General features: G+C 38.4%; 1 protein-coding gene across 2 annotated transcripts in view; it reads left to right on the top strand.

Moving 5' to 3' along the window:
* The window catches only part of LOC121449174 (vomeronasal type-2 receptor 116-like), a 34,670-nt gene that overhangs the window by 11,429 nt on the left and 1,391 nt on the right, over nt 1–21,850 (top strand). For both annotated transcript variants that reach the window (XM_041653441.1, XM_041653442.1), the window contains exons 2-5: nt 856–1,147; nt 1,433–2,245; nt 3,618–3,845; nt 13,941–14,064. In XM_041653441.1, coding sequence (XP_041509375.1) covers nt 856–1,147; nt 1,433–2,245; nt 3,618–3,845; nt 13,941–14,064 — 1,457 coding nt within the window. The remainder of the gene's footprint in view (nt 1–855; nt 1,148–1,432; nt 2,246–3,617; nt 3,846–13,940; nt 14,065–21,850) is intronic.

The following is a 21,850-nucleotide window of genomic DNA, read 5'->3' on the forward strand; positions in this document are numbered from 1 at the left end:
GGTATTTGAATTTATTTAAAAATAAATCTTAAAAAGAAAGATTTTACACCTGTGTTTAATAAACCTGAAAATAAAAGAACAATACAAAGATCAACATGAGGCTACAGAGTCCACTAATGGTGATGGGAATGAACTGATCAACATGAGGCTACAGAGTCCACTAATGGTGATGAACTGATCAGCATGAGGCTACAGAGTCCACTAATGGTGATGAACTGATCAGCATGAGGCTACACAGTCCACTAATGGTGATGAACTGATCAGCATGAGGCTACACAGTCCACTAATGGTGATGGGAATGAACTGATCAACATGAGGCTACACAGTCCACTAATGGTAATGAACTGATCAGCATGAGGCTACACAGTCCACTAATGGCAATAGTAATGAACTGAGAGCACAAGAGCCAACATTGTTCAGACTATTGTGCACTCATCAGGCATTACTCGACTTCATAGCCAATTCGTAATGATAGACCATAAACTTATTGACTCACAAATCACATGAATTTTTCACAATGTTTGATGATTTTAAAATTAATGCATTAATAGATTTACTGTTTGGTCAAGGCCTGTGCCATTGTCTTTATCTTTATCTCAAAAACCAGAGATGGACAGCACACTGTTTTGTAGATGCTGATGTCTCATCTTATTTATTGGAGATTCACTCTGATGAACTTTTAAAGTTTTTGCAAACTTCCAGGTCCTTATGCCATTCCAATCTCACAGCATAGGCCGTTTGTTTCAGTATTTAAGGGTGGTTTTGCGTACCATCCAGCTTAGGATATTCCTTCTATTGACTACTCAGCATCATCTGTAGATCTCTGTCCATACTAATCACTATACCCATTTACAGACCACCAACTGAAAACATCAAGTTTGCACTGGCCTTAGCTTTTTCCATTGATGAACTCAAAAGGAACCCTGATCTTTTACCAAATACATCATTAGTGTTTGAATTCCAAGAAGGTGGTTGTAAGACTATGTCACAATTATACAGTCACTTGCATTTTTCTGAAGAACATAATGATATTTCTCCTAATTATATCTGTGAGAAAGATACTACATGTATAGTGTTGCTTACAGGACCAAACTGGGAAACATCTGCAATGGCTGGGATATTCATAAGTCTCTACATATCTCAACAGGTGAGATTTTGTGTTGTGGATTTGCAAAAAAAAAAAATCTGTCTCTGTTGTTACAATTCCTAGAAGCAAAGAAGATTGTGAGGAGGATACTAGCTTCATGTTTTGTTAAACAGTGTAGAGACTTCTTGGGGATTCATTTCCTTTTTTGAAATTGAGATGAGGGAATAAGTAATAGGTAAGGGGGTTTTGAGGAACTCTTTGCAGAAAGTGTTTTTGCAAGCTTTTGTATATATATATATATATATATATATATATATATATATATATATATTCCCTATATCCTAGATCCTTCAACTTACCTATGGACCTTTCCATCCGCTCCTGAGCAATCGTGAACAATTTCCCTCTGTGTATCAGATGGCCCCTAAGGACACATCTCTAGCCCTGGCAATTGTCTCTTTAATACTTCACTTCAACTGGAACTGGATTGGACTGGCCGTCTCAGACAATGATCAGGGTACCCAATTTCTCTCACTTTTGAGAAGAGAGATGGAACAAAACAAGATTTGCTTTGCCTTTGTTAATATTATCCCAGTCAAAATGAATTTATACTTGCCAAGAGCTGAAGTGTATTATAACCAAATCATGACATCATCCACAAATGTAGTAATCATTTATGGTTACACAGACAGTACACTAGCTATGGGTTTTAGATTGTGGGAATCTCTAGGTGTACAGAAAATATGGATTACCACCTCACAGTGGGATGTCACTACAAATAATAAAGACTTCACAATTAATTCATCCTACAGGACACTAGCTTTTGCACACCATCATGCTGAGATTTCTAGCTTTAAATTTTTTCTCCAGACATTGAACCCTCTCAAATACTCAGAAGAATACCTGGCAACACTGGAGTGGATGAAGTTGAACTGCGAAGTCACAGCTTATAAGTGTAAGACCATGAAGAATTGCTTATCCAATGCCTCATTGCAATGGTTAAAGGTACAGACTTTAGACATGGCCTTTAGCGATAACAGTTATGACATATATAACGCTGTGTATACTTTGGCCTATGCTCTCCATGATATGCTTCTTCAACAAGTACATAATCAGCCAATGGATAATATGAAAGGAACTTATAATCACTGCTTGAAGGTAGTGTTTCTGTTTTTTTTTTGATGAGATGTGATGCCTTCTATGCCATAATCTTTAAGTGTCTTTCAAATGACCTAATTTACTGGATTAGTAAATACTTCATAAAATAAAAATATTTCTGGATATTTTTCCTGGTAAAGATGTAAATCTAGATATTGGTATAAAGCATAATGTTAAAGCAATGGAGTGGAAGACACAATTTATTAAGAAAGAAAACTGATTTTGTTACAGAGTCCCTGAATATCATCACACCTATTCTAATACTGTGAACGTAATAGTCCCTCCTCATTCTTCCTGACAATCATGAGAAGATGAATCCTTGTTCATTTCTCATCAAATATGTGGTAATCAATATATTACATGGTTTAAACACATGTTATCAACTGCTTCACTCACACTGTAGGCTACAGGGCCCTCATTTTGCATTCTTAGTGAGAGTAATTGTACAAGAAAGAGTGCTATTCCTCAATTAGGACACATAATGTGTATCTATGTGTGTGAATGTATGGTTCTCAGTTTGTATAGGTATATGTTTGTATGTTTCTGTGTATCTGGAGTATATCTGTGTTGCTGTGTATATTTGTGCTTCAGTCTATCTGTAGTCTGTCTGTGTAATTGAATATCAAGTTGTCTTCTTTCAACATCTTTCTTTATTGGTGTTTCTTCCTGTGAATATTGTCTTGTGTGTGTTTCTTTCAGTGCCTATGTTTACATGTGTCTGTATTGTGCATTGCTTGAGCATATGTATATCTCTGTTTCTCTCTCTCTCTCTCTCTCTCTCTCTCTCTCTCTCTCTGTGTGTGTGTGTGTGTGTGTGCGTGTGAGTGTGTGTGTGTCTGTGTGTGTCTGTGTGTGTATGTCTATCTCTCTGTCAACCTCTCCTTGGATGTGAGTGTAAACCTGTCTATGTCAATGTCTCTGGGAATGTATTTCTTTTTGTGCCTGTCTCTCTTTGTGTATTTGTCCATGAATATGTGCATGTGTGTGTGTGGCCCTTTGTATGTGTTTTACAGGTTTCTGGTTCCATTGGTCTCTTTGAACGGACATGTTTGCCTGTGTGTGACTTCATTTTCATGTGTGTGTCTTGGCAGGTATTGACATACTAAATGTATGTAGATTTATTATTTGTGTCTATATGGATATTTGTCTCTCTCTGTATGTGTGTGTGTACTTATCATATTAGTGTTTGATGTCTGTAGATATGTCTGTGTTTCTGTTTTGTACTTTTCTCTGAAAGAATTTAAATTCTAGGAATATTATGGTAATTTTATTAGTCCATTTGGTTTATTATTTCTCTCCTGGTAGCATTCAATAATATTGACTTTAAGATATTTAAGGGCATGTATACTATAAAGTGATGTGTCTCTTTCAGCTGCACTCCTTTCTGAGGAAGACCGAGTTCACTAATCCTGTTGGAGACAGAGTGAATATGAAACAGAAAGAAAAAGTCCAGGAAAAGTATGATATTTTTCAGGTTTGGAATTTCCCATATGGTCTTGGACTTAAGGTGAAGATAGGAGAGTTTAGCACATATTTTCCACATGATCAACAGCTGCGTTTATATGAAGACATGATAGAGCAGTCAACAGGAAGTAGACAGGTGGGTCTAAACTAACTATACTCATTTCCATTACAAAGTAGTAACACTATCAAAGGGGTTTATTTGTGCTGTCTTTGCAACCTAGTACAAAGAAATATATTGTCACATTAGACAACATATTCTAGCCTCGTACTTTATGCTTCTACTTTTCTCTTTTTAATATGACATTTTATTCATTCTTAGATGATTTCAGAAATGCATACATTGAATTTTATTATTTCAGAACATGTTTCTGGGTTTAGTATAAAAAAACTGATTGTTACCACTATTCTGTATTATTTCCAGTAAAGTGAGCCATATTCTTTTGGTGCTTTTCTGATTACTACAAATTTTTTTTTGAACCTTAGACACAAGTGCTGAAAGGCTGAGGCTAATTGTGATGGAGAAGCAAAGTCAACACACAGAAATCATTAATTCTTATTATATAATTTGCTTTAAGTCTTTTTATGAACAAATCCTAAATTGCTAACATCTCTAACCATACATCAAGATGATACCTACATGACCCATTTAGATAACCTATGATTCATGTCTTTGTTCTTTCTTTCCATCTTTCTTTTTTCTTTTAAGTGTGTATGGGTGTTTTGTCTTTGTATGTGGCTGTGCAACACTCATATGTGTGGTGCATATGAATACTAACACAGTAATTTGGATCTGTGGGAATTGGAGACAGCTTAGTGGCATACAATGTGTGCTAAGAAAAAAACTTGGGCCTTGTACATAAATGCCAATTGTTATTGACACTTGAGCCATTTCTTCAGCCCTGAAACATATCCTGTTAAAGAAATTGCTCACTAGAGGAACATTGCTAGGTCCCATAAATTCTTTCAGATTTCACTTAAACTAACAAATGTGTGTCTAGTTTCCTAACTGTGTAGGGAGGAGGTATTGGTATCAAAAGACATGAATTATGAACATTTATAATGATGAATTCCATTATGGGTCTAGGGATTATTATAGGTGTGAATTTATCTGATGTGGCTGGTTTCAAGGGTCAAATTTCTCTGGTATAAAGTGACATGAAATTTCAAGGAGTTAAGTTTAGGAAATTCATAAAGCTTAATCTGAAGTTTTATCTCAGGTGGTTAATATACTATAAAATCTACAAAAATATTCTTTCTCAGAGTGAGAAGGAGCACTCTCAGTGAAAAGGACATATGGGTTCAATGTATAGTTACTTAATTATATATCCATTTAAGGAGCAGCAATGCGTATTTCTCGCGTGCTTTTACCGAGTCTCGCTTGAGCATAACAGAAACATCCACAGGGATGATACAGAAGACTAAGAACACTGCAACCGGCGCTCTACTCCCAGATATGCAAATCAGAATTAAATAACAAATAAAAATATAACGGCAACAAAATCACAACCCCGAATGTCATAGTTATAGAATAATTTGAGATTATATTCAATGACATACTAAAAAAAGAATTCAAAAGATTCTTACAGAGTAAGTTCCAAAACAAAACAAAAAAAATGAGGGAAAGATAGAAGAAAAAGCCATGCTTTTAAATGACATCATTAAATATGCTAAAAGATATATATCTTTTTCTGGATCATAAGGTGGTAAGACAATTTTTTTTTAATTTATATTTTTACTTAAAATTTCCACCTTCTCCCCTCTTCCCATTCCCCCCCATATCCTCCTCCCCCTCCCTCTCCAGTTCAAAGAGCAGTCAGGGTTCCCTGCCCTGTGGGAAGTCCAAGGTCCTCCCCCCTCCATCCAGGTCTAGGAAGGTGAGCATACAAACAAACTAGGCACCCACAATGCCAGTATATGCAGTAGGATCAAATCCCAGTGCCATAGTCCTTGGCTTCTCAGTCAGCCCTCCTTGTCAGTCACGTTCAGAGAGTCTGGCTTGATCACAAACTCCATCAGTCTCAGTCCAGCTGGCCTTGGTGAGATCCCATTAGATCAGTCTCACCATCTCAGTGGGTGGGCGCATCCCTGGCAGTCCTGACTTCCTTGCTCATGTCCCCCCTTTTTCTGCTCCTCATTTGGACCTTGGGAGCTCAGTCCGGTGCTCCAATGTGGGTCTCTGTCTCTAGCTTCATCCATTGCCAGATGAAGGTTCTATGGTGATATGCAAGATATTCATCAGTATGGCTATAGGATAGGGCCAGTTCAGGCTCCCTCTCCTCAACTGCCCAAGGATCTAGCTGGTGACATCTCCATGGACACCTGGGGACACCTCTAGAGTCAAGTCTCTTGCCAACCCTAAAATGGCTCCCTTAATTAAGATATATATTTCCCTGCTCTCATATCCACTCTTCCTCCATCCCAACCGTCCCATTCCCTCAAGCACTCCCCATCCCCCCTTCTCACTTTTTTCTCCCCATATCCCCTTGCCCCACCCCACCCCCACCCCCAAGTTTTAAATTTTTGCCTGGCAATCTTGTCTCCTTCCAATATTCAGGAGGATAACTATATGTTTTTCCCCTTTTGTGTTCACCTTCTTATTTAGCTTCTCTAGGATCACGGATTATAGGCTCAATGTCCTTTATTTATGGCTAGAAACCAAATATGAGTGAGTACATAACATATTCATCTTTTTGGGTCTGGGTTACCTCACTCAGGATAGTGTTTTCTATTTCCATCCATTTGCATGCAAAATTCAAGAAGTCATTTTTTTTAACCGCTGAGTAGTACTCTAATGTGTATATATTCCACATTTTCTTCATCCATTCTTCCATTGAAGGGCATCTAGGGTGTTTCCAGGTTCTGGCTATTACAAATAATGTTGCTATGAACATAGTTGAACAAATACTTTTATAATATGATAGGGCATCTCTTGGGTATATTCCCAGGAGTGGTATTGCTGGGTCCTGGGGTAGGTTGATCCTTAATTTCCTGAGAAACCGCCACACTGATTTCCAAAGTGGTTGCACAAGATTGCATTCCCACCAGCAATGGATGAGTGTACCTGTTCCTCCACAGCCTCTCCAGCAAAGGCTATCATTGGTGTTTTTGATTTTAGCCATTCTGACAGGTGTAAGATGATATCTCAAAGTTGTTTTTTTTTATTGCGAAAAGAAGAAAAAAAAACATAAACAAAAAACAAGTTTCCACCTCCTCCCAGCCTCCCATTTCCCTTCCCCTCCTCCCACCCTTCTCCCCCTCCTCCCACCCTTCTCCCCCTCCTCCCACCCTTCTCCCCCTCCCCCTACTCCTCTCCCCCTCCCTCTCCAGTCCACAGAGCAGTCCGGGTTCCCTGCCCTGTGTTAAGTCCTAGGTCCTCCCCCCTCCGTCCATATCTAGGAAGGTGAACATCCAAACTGGCTAGGCTCCCACAAAGCCAGCACATTAAGTAGGATCAAAACCCCCTGCCATTGTCCTTGGTGTCTCATCAGCCCTCATTGTTCGCCATGTTCAGAGAGTCCGGTTTTATCCCATGCTTTTTCGGTCACAGTCCAGCTGGCCTTGGTGAGCTCCCAGTAGATCAGCTCCTCTGTCTCAGTGGGTGGATGCACGCCTCGTGGTCCCGAATTCTTGCTCATGTTCTCCCTCCTTCTGCTCCTCCTTGGGACCTTGGGAGCTCAGTCCAGTGCTCCTGTGTGGGTCACTGTCTCGATCTCTATCCATCACCAGATGAAGATTCTATGATGATATGCAAGATATTCGTCAGTATTGCTCTAGGATAGGGTCATTTCAGGTTCCCAATCCTCAGCTGCCCAAGGAACTAACTGGGAACCTCATCTTGGGCACTAGGGAGCCCCTCTAGGGTCAAGTCGCTTGCCCACCCTAAAGTGGCTCCCTTAACTAAGAATTGTGGTTCCGTGCTCCGCTATCCACCTTTCCTTTATCCCAATTCTCCCGTTTCCCAGGTCCCCCCTCCTTCCCTTCTACCTTTTCTCTCCCCATCTCCCCTTACCCCCATCCCACCCCCCCCCCAAGATCCCATTTTCTCCCCGGAAATTTGGTCTACTTCCCTTAGCGAAGAGGACAACTATATGTTTTTCCTTCGGTTCACCTTCTTCCTTAGCTTCTTTAGGTTCACCTATTGTAGACTCCTTGGTCCTTATTTATGGCTAGAAACCAATTATGAGTGAGTACATCCCATATTCATCTTTTTGGGTCTGGGACACCTCACTCAGGATAGTGTTTTCTATTTCCATCCATTTGCATGCAAAATTCGAGAAGTCATTGTTTTTTACCGCAGCGTAGTACTCTAGCGTGTATATATTCCATACTTTCTTCATCCATTCTTCCATTGAAGGGCATCTAGGTTGTTTCCAGGTTCTGGCTATTACAAATAATACTGCTATGAACATAGTTGAACAAATGCTTTTGTCATTTGATAGAGCATCTCTTGGGTATATTCCCAAGAGTGGTATTGCTGGGTCCAGGGGTAAGTTGATCCCGAATTTCCTGAGAAACCGAAACACTGACTTCCACAGTGGTTGCACAAGATTGCATTCCCACCAGCAATGGATGAGGGTACCCCTTCCTCCACAACCTCTCCAGCAAAGGTTATCGTTGGTGTTTTTGACTTTAGCCATTCTCACAGGTGTAAGATGATATCTCAAAGTTGTTTTGATTTGCATTTCCCTAATCGCTAAGGAGGTTGAGCATGACCTTAAGTGTCTTTTGGCCATTTGAACTTCTTCTGTTGAGAATTCTCTGTTCAGTTCAGTGCCCCATTTTTTAATTGGATTAATTAGCATTTTAAGGTCTAGTTTCTTGAGTTCTTTATATATTTTGGAAATCAGACCTTTTGTCTGTTGCGGGATTGGTGAAGATCTTCTCCCAGTCAGTAGGTTGTCTTTTTGTCTTAATGACAGTGTCCTTTGCTTTACAAAAGTTTCTCAGTTTTAGGAGGTCCCATTTATTCAATGTTGTCCTTATGGTCTGTACTACTGGGGTTATACGTAGGAAGTGGTCTCCTGTGTCCATGTGTTGTAAAGTACTTCCCACTTTCTCTTCTATCAGGTTCAGTGTGTTCAGATTGATATTGAGGGGTAAGACACAATTTTAATCTAGGTCATGTGATCTTGAAAACCACCCTCTAGTGTGGACTAAACCCTCTGTTGAAGGCCTATAGAAGAACTAAATAAAAGGAAATGTGTGTTCTTTGTCTGCTTGCTCTCAGCTTGCTAGCAAGTCCATTCCTTCACTGGCATTAGAGCCTACAACTTTGGGATTCAAGTGTCAATTGAATATCAGTGTAGACATCAGCATCATGGACTGAAAAATGTCTATAGTCTTAGTTTTTGTATTCTTATATAGCAATTGTTGGATTAACTAAACCATATCCTAAAAGAACACATTTATTCTGCAAGTTCTGTTACTCTAGAAAACCCTATCTAATACAGAGGCACAGAAATGTTTAATGATGTATGTAAATTATAGGAAATCATAACCACTTTAAGAGTATTTTGAAGGACACTTGAAGAACCCCAACACACTGAATAGTAAGGTAAATAAATGTTATCATGGAAGATGAAGACACTAGAATATAAGCCAGAAAAACAACTGTTAGAAAAGTATCAAATATAGCAATAACAAAAAATAACAGTATTAGGAAGCAATTCTCAAAAACAAAAGTTTATTTTATACTCTCTAATCATAACTCACAAATAAGATTGGTTTGTAACACGAGCATTCATTTTTGCTTCCAAAATCAAATGCTACTTACAAATATGAAAAGATTCCTTATAAATTTGGGGGTAAGTGATTTTGAGAAAATAAAACATAACAAAGAAAATGAGATGCTAAACACTTAATGGACGTGAATAGAAAATTCTCAACTTCAGGCTGAAAAATATAACTGAACAAGACAACATAAAGATCTGTCCCCATGATAAACATAATATCATTGCAAGGTTACAAGGATGGTTCACCTTATGCAAATCAGTTAAATAAATGTGGTACTGAAATACACTCAAGCACATAGTATATAACTATCCAAATATGTGCAGAAAGATTCTTAGCAAACTTTAGCATCCATTCAGAGTTCAAATTTAAAGCAAACAAAATCCTGACACAATGGAAGTACCACAATTTATTTTCTTCTTTATTAATTACTATTTTTTTCAGTCTGATCATGTTAAAAAGTTTTTCTAAGGCAATTGAACTGATAACATTGTACTACATGAAGAGATACTCAAAGAATTTTCAATAAATCCAAAGTGAGGCCAGGTATATGTTGTGGTGCATGTCTTTATTAAAAAATCTTGGGAGGCAGAGGTAGGCAAAATCCAACCTGTTTAGTCTGGCATGCATGGTGATTCCAAGTGAGCTAGGGTTGAATTTAGAGGCCCTGTCTCAAGAGAAATGAGCAGAAAATGGACAAGGAAATTCTGCTTTCTTCTTGGAAATCATCCTTAATATCTCAGAAAGTACAGAAAACATTAAATCTAGAAAAGAAGGAAAGAAATGTACCCTTTGGTAGCATGCAGGCATCAGGAGAGGCAGCTCGATGTCTTTTCTAAGTTGACATATTCTATATAGGAAAGTGAGGTCTACCAACACATATTTTGGAGACCCTGTTGAAGCATAGTTAATAAAAACTCAAAGACAGAAATTGGGGTTCAACCTGAAGACCAGAAAACAAAGCAGTCAGTCACTGACTCTTACCTTAACCTCAGTTCAAAAATAGCTATATTGCATCTCGGAAACCTCAGAATGTGACTGAGACTGAGATTGTCTCCTATTTTATAATCCTATTTTGTTCTGGGATTAAGTGTGTGCACCATTACTGCCTGGTTTCTATGGCAATCTAGTGTGGCTACTAGGATTAAAGGTATGCATTAAAGGTACTTTGGCTACTGGGATTAAAGGTGTGTGTCATTGCTGCCTAGAGTCATCTGCAAGGCTGAGCAGTGTGGCTGTTCTAATTTTCTGATTTTAAAGTAGCTTTATTTATTAAAATGCATATAAAATGTCATTATATTTTCTCTTTTTGTCTAAAAATTAAAAATGCTATAACTGATATAAAAGCTATATGCAATAAGAAAAATAACTATATTCAATATATACAGGCAATAAATACATCAACAGTGTCTGGTCCATTTGCATTTGACAAATTCAAAGAAAATACTCCATATCTATTTTATCTTGGTGAGTACAAATTATTGTACCTACCTTACTTTCTCTCATAATTTGCCTTCCTTGTCAGGTAAAGAAGGAAAGCTATAAACATAAATATCTCATCTTCAAATTCATCAAAAACCTGAGAAGGAAATAATATCAATTGAATAAACAGAAAGTGCAAGCAAGCAACTTTCAAAAAATATGAGTAATGACAGAAAGAATTGGCTACCTTGACATTTACCCAAAGATCCTCTGCAATGTAAGGGCATCCGTCTTGGGCCTACAGTCCTAGCATATTAGACAGACATCTGTGAAGAAGGATATTCTGAAGGTTGTCTGTTGGTGGGGGCTGTCTCTCCTTGTCTTGGCAATGTTTGTCAGTCATTTTCTTTAGTCTCCTGCTTTTCCAATTAGGGCAGCATACAATCAGCAGTCTTTTTCTTGCCCAGCAGCTTCCTTTTGTCACAAAGAAAGCAAACTCCATGTAGAATTTCTTCAATGTCCATTTTCTTCTCTGAAATTAATTGGTGCTGCCAGGAGCACACATGCCTTATTGTTATAAAAAATAAACCTAGGTTATTAAAACATATTAAGTGCTATATTCTATAGATTTCTGAAGTGTATGAACTTGATCTGTCTATCTAATATATATCTTTTTTTGGATCTTGAAAGTGTGCCTAATATGACTACAAGTTTACACTAGGTGATTGATTAACTACTAATATGACTACAAGTTTACACTAGGTGATTAACTACTAATATGACTACAAGTTTACACTAGGTGATTAACTACTAATATGACATTTCATCATTATTCTAAACTATTCGTAATGATAAATTTCAAGGAAAAGTCCTTAAAAACTTGCATTACATAGTTAAATGACTTATACAGGTATAATATCTTGAACAAGAGTAGAAATGTATGTACAGTATTTTCTAAAAAATTAATCTCAAATTTGTATCAATATACAAAATTTGTATAAAATGTTTAACAGTACAATCCAATTTAAAATATTTAAAAGTAGTAGTTGCTTTTCAGAAGTAGATTCAATAATCTACCTTTTTACATTATCATTTATCTACCTCCATTTTTCTTTTCAGAGTATATTTAATAATTTACCCTTTTATCCTATCATATCTATAATATCCATATACCAGCGAATGACCAATAACCATCTACCTAACCTCTTGGGAAAGTGAGTGTCACATTCTTAAATTTACTGCCTTCTGTCTCGGACAACAGTATCTTTAGGTGATCCTGAAAAATAAATTGAGTTAATTGTTACGTCCTGGGAGAGGTAGCTGAATTATTTCTTGAACAGTCTAAGTGTAATGGTAAGATGCAGGGCTTGTCTCAGGTCTGGCTAGAGTAGTCTGTGATGATGAATAATCTCTAGATTGTATTGAGAAGTTTGAAGTCCAAAACTGATCTTTAAGTGGATTCATCAGCTGAATGACATTATATGATTCAGGTGGAATCATTGTTGTGGGACCCCATCTTTTTCCTAGAGACTTTAAACATTACTGTGGGAAAATCTATTGTTCATTGTGGAAAACTTAAACGTTGCTCTTATCAAAATAGAAAGTTTGTATTTCAGTATATATATATATATATATATATATATATATATATATTCAAATAAATATTCCATAGAGATGAAAGTAGATATGGGGAGAAGTAAAAATTTTAAAAGCATAGTTTTTTATTCCTAGATTTTATTTTCCTTCTGTCCCACACAAGGTGGCTTCTGATAAAACAGAAATTCTGAATTTTTCTTTTAGCAACATACTTGGATTTAGAGAAGGAGAGTCACTGGCCAACTCCAAAGCAGATTTGATATTTAAGTGAGTCACAACTACAATTATACTGAGTAGGGAGCAATGTATGTTTAGGTAGTGAGATTTTACCCTGAAGAGGATATTGACATCATAAATCAGGTTTCTCTATGCTTGGTGATCCTTTCTGGATAGCTATCTTTTCTTCTTCTTCTTCTTCTTCTTCTTCTTCTTCTTCTTCTTCTTCTTCTTCTTCTTTTGGTTAAGTTTTTTTTTATTTATTAAAAATTTCCACCCCCTCCCCACTTCCCTCCCCTCCCCATACTTCTCCTCCCCCTCCCTCTCCAGTCTAAAGAGCAGTCGGGGTTCCCTGCCCTATGGGAAGTCCAAGGTCCTCCCCCCTCTATCCAGGTCCAGGAAGGTGAGCATCCAAACAGAATAGGCTCCCACAAAGCCTGTCCATTGTAAAGCCGTTTTACATCAGGAAACACTCTTTCTTCCAGCTCACACACATCATTTCAGCACGTCCTCACCACAAATGCACATTTTTTAGCTCTTTTTTCTTTACACTCTGCCATGCTTTGCAGTGCTATTTTTGGAGTTCATGTGTTCTAGCTGAGATTTGAAGAAATAGTTCTTCTGTTTCAGATGTCCAGCTTTCCTAGTTTTTCATGCTTTTTATGTGACTAAACACTAATCATTGTCAAATTGAGGAGGGGGTTTGATTTGGCTCATGGGTTACAATAAAGGAATGAGAAGGCAGGAATCTTGAGAGTACAACTAAAGCATAGAGCATGAAGGAAAACTGCCTACTGGCTTTCTATGCTTGAGTTCTCATACAGCCCTTCTAATGGGCATTCCCGCCCACAGTAGGCTGGGAAGTCTTACTCAATTACCAATTAATAATATGCTTAAATAATTTGGCAGCAGGCTAGATCAATGGAGATATATATTTCAGTTAAGGTACCCTCTTACTTTGTTGTGTACTTTGTGTCAAGTTGTTAAAAAAATAAGTAGAAAAACAAGTTTGCAATCTCTATAGTGTTTACTGACAGCAAATAACCTATTCTTTCTAAATTTCTAGGATTGGGAAGCTACTCAACTTTACATCAGTTTCTTCACATACAATCACATTCCTGGCATTAGGACACACATTATGTTTAATGGGGTTACGCATTTGGTGTGCATTAAATAAAATTATTGATAGTTCAATAAGACAAAAGAATATAGTTATGGAAAGAGTAGGTAAAATTCCTGATACCAGAATGTGTCTAATTTCCTGCAGATGTCACCCTCTGTGTGCAGTGCTGATTGTGGTCCTGGATCAAGAAAATTCTGGCAGAAGGGAATGGCAGCCTGTTGTTTTGGTTGCCATCCCTGCCCACAAAATGAAGTTTCTAATGAGACAAGTGAGTATTTGCTTCTGAGATTGTAGTATGGAGGAGTAGTTCCTTTGTTTCGTCCCATCCGCCTCCTGGCTGCCCGGCTATCTTATACCCGAAATAACCACACCAAAACTGTATTAATTAAATTACTGCCTAGCCCATTATATCTAGCCTCTTGGATAACTCTCACATCTTGATTCAACCCATTTCTAATAATCTGAATGTCACCATGAGGTTGCGGCTTACCAGGAAACATTCAACATGTCTGACCTGGCAGCATCATGACGGGTGGCTCTCTGACGCTGCTCTTCTTTCCAGCATACAGTTCTGTCGTCCCTGCCTACCTAAGTTTCTTCCCTATCAAAAGGCCAAGGCAGCCGGGCGGTGGTAGCTCACGCCTTTAATCCCAGCACTTGGGAGGCAGAGGCAGGTGGATCTCTGTGAGTTCGAAACCAGCCTGGTCTACAAGAGCTAGTTCCAGGACAGGCTCCAAAACCACAGAGAAACCCTGTCTCGAAAAAAAAAAAAAAAGGCCAAGGCAGCTTCTTTATTTAACTAATGAAAGCAACACAAATATAGAAGAACCTACTACACCATTTCCCCTTTTTCTGTTTAAACAAAAAAGAAAGGCTTTTAATTTAACATAGTAAAATTACATATAACAAAACAGTTATCAAGCAAAAATTACAGTTACAATATTTATATCTATTTTATCTTTTTATCATAACCAAGGAAAACTATAACTATCTATCTATTCTTCAACTCCATCAAAGATTCCAGAAGGATATAATATTACCTAAGTAGACAACTTCCAAAACTCTAGAAATGACACAGACATCTTGCTACCTGTACAGTCATCCTAAGTTCTTTTGTACCGTGGGGGCATCCATCTTCAGCCTACAGGCCCATAGTTTCCAGCAGACATTTCTATGAAGCAGGAAATTCCAAAGACAGTTCAATCACTTTCTTTTGTGTCCTGTAGAATGTCTCGCCATCCTAGTGAAGAGTCCAATTCTTTTTTTTTTTTTGCTTGACTAATGTTTCCCTAACTTTGGCCAAATTCAAATTGTCTCTTATAACTCTCGAATGAGTAGTATAAAAACAGCATTCTTATAAAACTGCACAGAGTCTTCCTATGTAAGGGAATTTTCTTTTTGCTTAGCATCTCATCCAGGGATTAAGGATGATGTATTCCTTTAACTTCTGGCAGACTGTGAGACATCATTGTCAAGCTAACAAAAGTGATATGTAGGTCAGAAACAAAGAGAAAATTCAGATAATAGGGTGTTTATCAGGAGCATTTGGTTTGTGACCTCTGTTTAAGAGCCAGGAAGCATTCACATTGACTAGACTAGTCCATATGAACTTTCAGGAAGTCCAGGGTCCATAGTCATTTGGAGCAGATGGTAGTCAGCAACTGATGCTTTGTTGTGTCTGTCAACCAAGGGCAAACTTGTTGATACAAGTTTAAACTAGGAACAGAAATTAAAATTTATATGCTTAAAGAAAAATAATATACTTGAAAACTTTTAGGCTCATATTAAAATCCATATTATAGAAAAAGCAAATAACAGATATCTGTAAAAGGGCAGAAATAGACTCATACCTTTGAGTCCTAGCAAAAAACATAGATTTGGGTTAAAAGTATGTAAACTTACATTTAGAAGACAACCAAAAGAAATTTAAAACCCTAAGCTTGTGACCCAAACAGTAAGTAGTCATTGCTCTATCATTTTATCAGAACTAAAACAGAAGGGGAAAGAAATCTGAAACATTTTTATATTTTAATTATTTATTTATATCGTTGTAACCTGTATTTATATCTTAAATTTTTGATGCTGTCAAGTTAACAAAACTCCATCTAGTCTAGTCATCAGTACTGTAGGGATCTCAGAAGGATAAATAAATTGTTTTAAGTAGACACCAAACACCTTTTGAATCTATTAAAAAATGACAGAGACCAGCCCATATACACTCATACCAAGGTCTCTAAACATTGCAGGCAGAAGTATCAGAGCAGCAGGCTTTACCAGGTCCATAAGGTGAGATGTTCCTATGGAAGAGGGACATGAAAAAGACTGATCTTATTTTGTCTAGGCAAAAGTGGTGCGATCAGTTCTTCAGTGTCCACAGTCTGGGCTGGGTCCTGGCAGCAGGTTGTAGCATTGGGGTACCTTGCCCAGCAGTCAGCATCATCATCATCCAGGTGGAGACATTGTGGTGTCCCACAGTCTTCTTTGGAGACCTTGGGTCATTGCTAGGATCTGGGAGTCTCTGTCTGATAAATGCCACATTCCACTGATCGCTGAAGTATGTAGGGATGCCCAGGTATATCTGATTAGACAAGCTTTGCTACAAATTACTTGTTTTAAGCTTGACTTTAAAGACATATCAGGCAACTAAATAAGGCTTATCCCTGTAATTATATTAGTACTTTAAGGTTGACTGATTATTAACTTATATTTCTAAGAGTCTATAGTAAGTTTGCACCTTTAATAAGACCAGGACTTTATATCATATTTTTATCAGATTTAACATTTAAATTAATGACTATAGATTGAAGCTAACTAAGAAACCAAATTAGTCATTCTGAGCATAAAAAAATAGAACAAATTTGTATTATATTGCCATATATTAATGGAAAAGCTACTAGTTCCTTTTAGTATATATGACTTAGTTTATCCAACTAGCTTAATCGTAACAAAGTTAGCAAGGACAAGGAGGCTATACATACATTTTTAAGCCTGATTAGACCTTAAATAATGATAGATATTTTTAAACCATTTTTTTACTTTTTAAAATCTAAATATTAACAATATAAAATATTTTATAAGCACAAATGTTCCATAATCTATGTAATTTTATTGTAACTGATGCTTCTGATGACTATCACCTGGCATTGGTGTTTCTAAAACTATTAAAGTCCATCCTTGCATCTGGACTTTCTTTGGGACTCTTATCTAGTCTCAACTGTCCCCTGTGATTTCATTACGTTTTTTACGTGGTAGACTCTTGAATTACAAGGTTTAACTGACAGAGAAAGGTACATTCTTGTGTATAAAAGCATTGAGGTGCAGCTTTTCAATAAAGAGCAGCATAAAACAAGTTTAACATTATCTACATCAAAAAGACCAAATGGCACTAGGTTTCGATCCTACTTCAGGAACTGGCTTTGTGGGAGCCTAGCCTGTTTGGATGCTCACCTTCTGGGACCTGGATGGAGGGGGGGAGGACCTTGGACTTCCGGCAGCGCAGCGCAGGGAATCGGGACTGCTCTTCAAACTCGAGGGAGGGGGAATGGAGTAGGGGGAAGGGAAGAGGAGTGGGGAGAGGGGGAGAGGAGTGGAGGGAGGAGGAGGGAAATGGGAGGCCTAGAGGAGGCGGAAATTGTTTCAACAAAAAAAAAATTTTTTTAAAGATTTAAAAAAAAAAAAGACGTCCAAATTCCTGCTAACCAGAATCTAGTGACCAGAGCTCAGAGAAAAATTACAAGTACAAAACTTACAATTACCATAGACTAATTTTTCAACAAAATAAGCACACACAATTTTCTCAATTAATAGACATGACCCCTTAACAAGCAAACAAGACTTTTTAAAACCAGAATTAACCTAATATGTCAAACATTCAGCTTATTTTTATCTTTTCTTTTTAAATTTAGTATTTGCAGGTATGAGAAACCACAGCAAACATACTTCACATCCTCTGACCTTTTACAACTTTTTACACAACTTCTACAATTTTCCATATATCTTGTGCAATTTTCAGGTCTGGCTCTCTGTCTATCTCTGATCCATTGGTTTAGTCAGACATTTTTAGAGAAACTCCTTTTTTTTTTCTTTACTTACCTTTATTATTTTAGTATCCTCCTTTCGTTTGCTTTCCAGACAACATAAAAACCTCTATCACAAACAGTTTTTGTCTTTCCCCTCATTTCCCAGACAACACTCAAATTTCCAAGAAAATCTTTTTCTGAGATTTCATCCAGCAGAACATTGCATAGATATAACATTTAAAGCAAAAGTAGAAATATATATCTTAATCAATAATAATTTGTATCCAATTTCCTAAAAAGGGAATAAGTATTTGTAGCTCAATGGATATAAATAATGAAAATCAATATTTTTTTTCCTGTGGAAACAAAAACATATTTTTTCCAAAACATAATGCATCTTTGGCGTTTACTTTAAAAATCAGCACTCCCCAAAGTATGCAGGTTAGTATAATTTAACATTTTTTTATAAGCAGTATCAGAACAGAAAAGGTTTAAGATGGAAAACTGCTGGCCAGCAGAAGAGACCTTGAATGTTACCACAGTGAAGAACTTGTCTTAGGAAAGAAATCAGGGAATTGGGAGCACTGGTGGGCACAGTGTGCCCTTGTCTGACAATATTTCTAAAAAAAATTGTTAACTTTTTTTCTGGCCTTTATCTCAGATTCTCTGTTTTTCATCCATGCAGTTTTTCATTTGTAAGCAGTCAATTCCCTATGCACAGGTGTGCAGGTCCCTTCCTCAAGATACCTAGACAGGGCCTGCAGAGCGGGGCATGGAGGAAACTGTTCACTTCCCAAGCTGGGCTCAGATGGGTCCCTAGCTGTAAGGCCCAGCTGTGCCCCGGTACTGTGGCACTTCTTAGGCTGCTGCAAGTTGCAACCCCCAGGCTTGTTGTAGCCTGTTTTCTCCTCCCACCCCGGCTGTTTTGATCTGCACACCTCTGCCCTCTGCTCCCAGTGGGTGGAGCAAGCCAACTTCGCCACCTGCTCCATCCCAGGCAAGGCTACTGTTGTTGGAGCCCCGTGGGCCCCACCACTGAGCCCAGCCCGAGTCTCCACCCCTAGAGGGACCCCAGAGCGTGCACGGCATGCTTCCGGCATGCACGAAGCTTGCCACCACCGAGCCCCAGGTCCTCTGCCACATTGCATGCAGTCTTGGCTCTCAGCGCCCAGGAAGTGTGTTCCCTGTCATCAGACTGGGCTCAGAGCTAGGGGTGTAGACCCTAGACTGGCAGCAGCCGAGGTGCTATTATTCCTGTTATTCACTCCCTTTTTCCTCCGCACATTTAAGCTCAGTTCCGTTTTTCCAGTCCTTGTCAATCAAATCTTAAACACAATAGACAAAGAAACAACCAACCATCAGAAACCAAATAAAAGCTACAGAAAGAAAACAGCGAGGCCTCAAAAACTCAACCAAAGTTCTGAAGTCCTGGTTACATTCCCTGGCTTGAGATACATCCAAGATTCCAAAGACGATATGAACCCAGGCTCCCAGTGGAGGCTCTGGATTACTGAGGACTTAATATCCTCCAGATGGGATTCCAAATCCTCCAAGAAAGGAAGCTGATCAGAACCCGCTTCCCCATTCTGCAAAGACTCCAGGCTTCTTGGGGGGCTCTGGACAATGAGGAGGAACCAACTTCCTCCAGATGGGAGCCTGCTCTCCCAGTGGGCTCCAGAACCGTTTTCTTTGGATGCCTGTGATCCCGGCCCTACTGACACATCTGTCAGCTGTTCCAGACAACGACCATTATGGACCACCTCACAGCCTCAGACACAGCATGACGCTACAGACACCAGCATGGGCTGTTTTGAAAGGAAAAAGAATTTCCAGCCCACAAAGAAAGCAGAACTCCTTACTAGAGGAAAAGAAGGAACTGCCTGTTAACATGCTACCAGATTTACACATAACAGACAGAAATCACAAATCACAGCTACAAATGGCTACAAACATCTGACAGACAGTATTACTCACTGGTGGTCCAGAAACCTTCGGGATAAGGGTCTGGGGATTCTTGGGTCCTCCCAGGTGAGCCCCCAAATGTTGTGCCTGAGTCCTAGAACTCCCAAGAAGACCACCATGAAACCACACTTCCAACTGCAAAACCAAGGCTTTGTTTAAGTACTGGATAGCACAGGTCCTCTGCCTTACAGTCTGACACAGCAGGAGGGAGAAAGAGCCCACCTACTGTTGTTAGGAGTTTATAAAGACTAAAGCCACAAAACAATTACAGGGTTACAGTCTCCAAAAACGTATCCTATATCATAATTGGCTAAAGATGAGGTAAAGCTCAGCTGTTAATTTATGATAGGCTATTAGTATCTAAGGGGGATAGCAACATCCCCCATGGTTACATCCACATCTGCTGACCCCTTGCTAACCACAAGGGCTGCTTGATACATTGCCCAGCTGATATCACTCAGTGGATAGGGAAAGTTGGGTGGGGAAATGGGCTGCAGTCAGCAACTTTATGTAACTTAGGCTTCTCCATTAGCTAATACTTCCTCCAAGGAGAGGTCATATGACCTTCAGCTTATCCTGGGAGCCTTCAACTCTTCTGAAGCAAGCCTTTAGGTTATCCTGGGGACTGGGGTTCAAAACAGCCCAGCACAGAAATGGAATCTTTTCTAGCCTTTCAATTACAGTTTATGTGGGGTACTATACCTCAAAATAAACCTTCTGTATTATCACTCTGCATGGGTATTCTTGTGCTATTGTGCTCATGACACTATATTAATATCTTCTTTACCCCTGAGTACATTTATAGAGACTGGCTCTCACAGAGATAGAAAGAGGGAGGGAGAAATGCATTTGTTTGTTCTCAAAGGTGATGGAATCAAGAAGTAGGGATTTTTAATGCTAAGTATGTAAAGAGATTTCTACCTTCAGGATAGGGTTTCTGTTTCTTATGAACAAAACTCAGAAATAAAGGATTCATACTACCAGATGAGGACAAAAATGGAGACTCATTTTTTTAATTTAATTTAATTATATTTTTCATTTTAAAACAAAAATTATATTTATATAATTTTCATCTCTCATTTTATACTCCTTCATCTCCCTTATAAACCTAATCACTCTCATATTCAGCTTTGTTGTTACACTTATATGTACACACTCATGTAAATAATATAAGCACATACAACTTTCTGATTATTAAAGGACTTAAGCCTTCTGGAGCATGGCAAACATGGATCTAGTAAGTATTGCCCTTCTCCCTCATTCTCTTTGCCTTGCTAACATCCATTAGATTGCAGTGATAGTTTGAACAGTGACAATAATTGGCCTTATCAGGAGGTGTGGCCTTGTTGGTGCAGGTATAGTCTCAACAGAAGAAGTGTGTCATGATGGAGACAGACTTTGAGGTCTCAATTATGTTTAGGCCATACCCATTGAGACAGTTTACTTCCTATTGCCTAAGAATCAAAATGTAGAAAACTCAGCTAGTTCTCCAGCACCATGAATGCCTGCATACTAGCATATCCCAGCATGATGATAGTAGGCTGAGCCTCCAAACTGTAAGACACCAAATTATATATTTTCTTTTTTAAGAGTACCATAATCATTGTTTTTCTTCACAGCATTAGGAAACCCTAAAAAAGCTACTATATCCTAAAAGTTAGCCACCACACTCTATTTCCTTATTTGGCCACTTCATTCTCCTGAGACTGGCTATCAAAGTATTGAAGTCCAGCTAGCAAAAACTCCCATGTGGCTGTCCAATCAAATTTAATGATTCATGCTAATTAAATAAATAATTTTTATTTTCCTCCAGGTCACATCTATCTCCTCTCTATCTGGAGGCAGTTCTTCATCCTTCCTAACCAAAAACCCTTCCCCTCTCTCTGATTGCTTTACCCTACTCCTCCATTCTATATCTCCTGTCATTGCCTCTTATTCCCAACCCACTGTCCTCTGGGACAAATAATTTTCCTTTTATTGAGAACTTGGTCTTGGCATGTTATGTGCTTACTCCAAAGGTTCCTACAGATTCTGTTTAGTGTTGTTTCTCTGTCAGTGTGTTTGAGATGGTAA

Source organism: Microtus oregoni, unplaced genomic scaffold, assembly GCF_018167655.1.
Source record: "Microtus oregoni isolate MIOR12 unplaced genomic scaffold, Mior012 000006F_ref0000085, whole genome shotgun sequence".
NCBI classification, from domain to species: Eukaryota; Metazoa; Chordata; class Mammalia; order Rodentia; family Cricetidae; genus Microtus; species Microtus oregoni.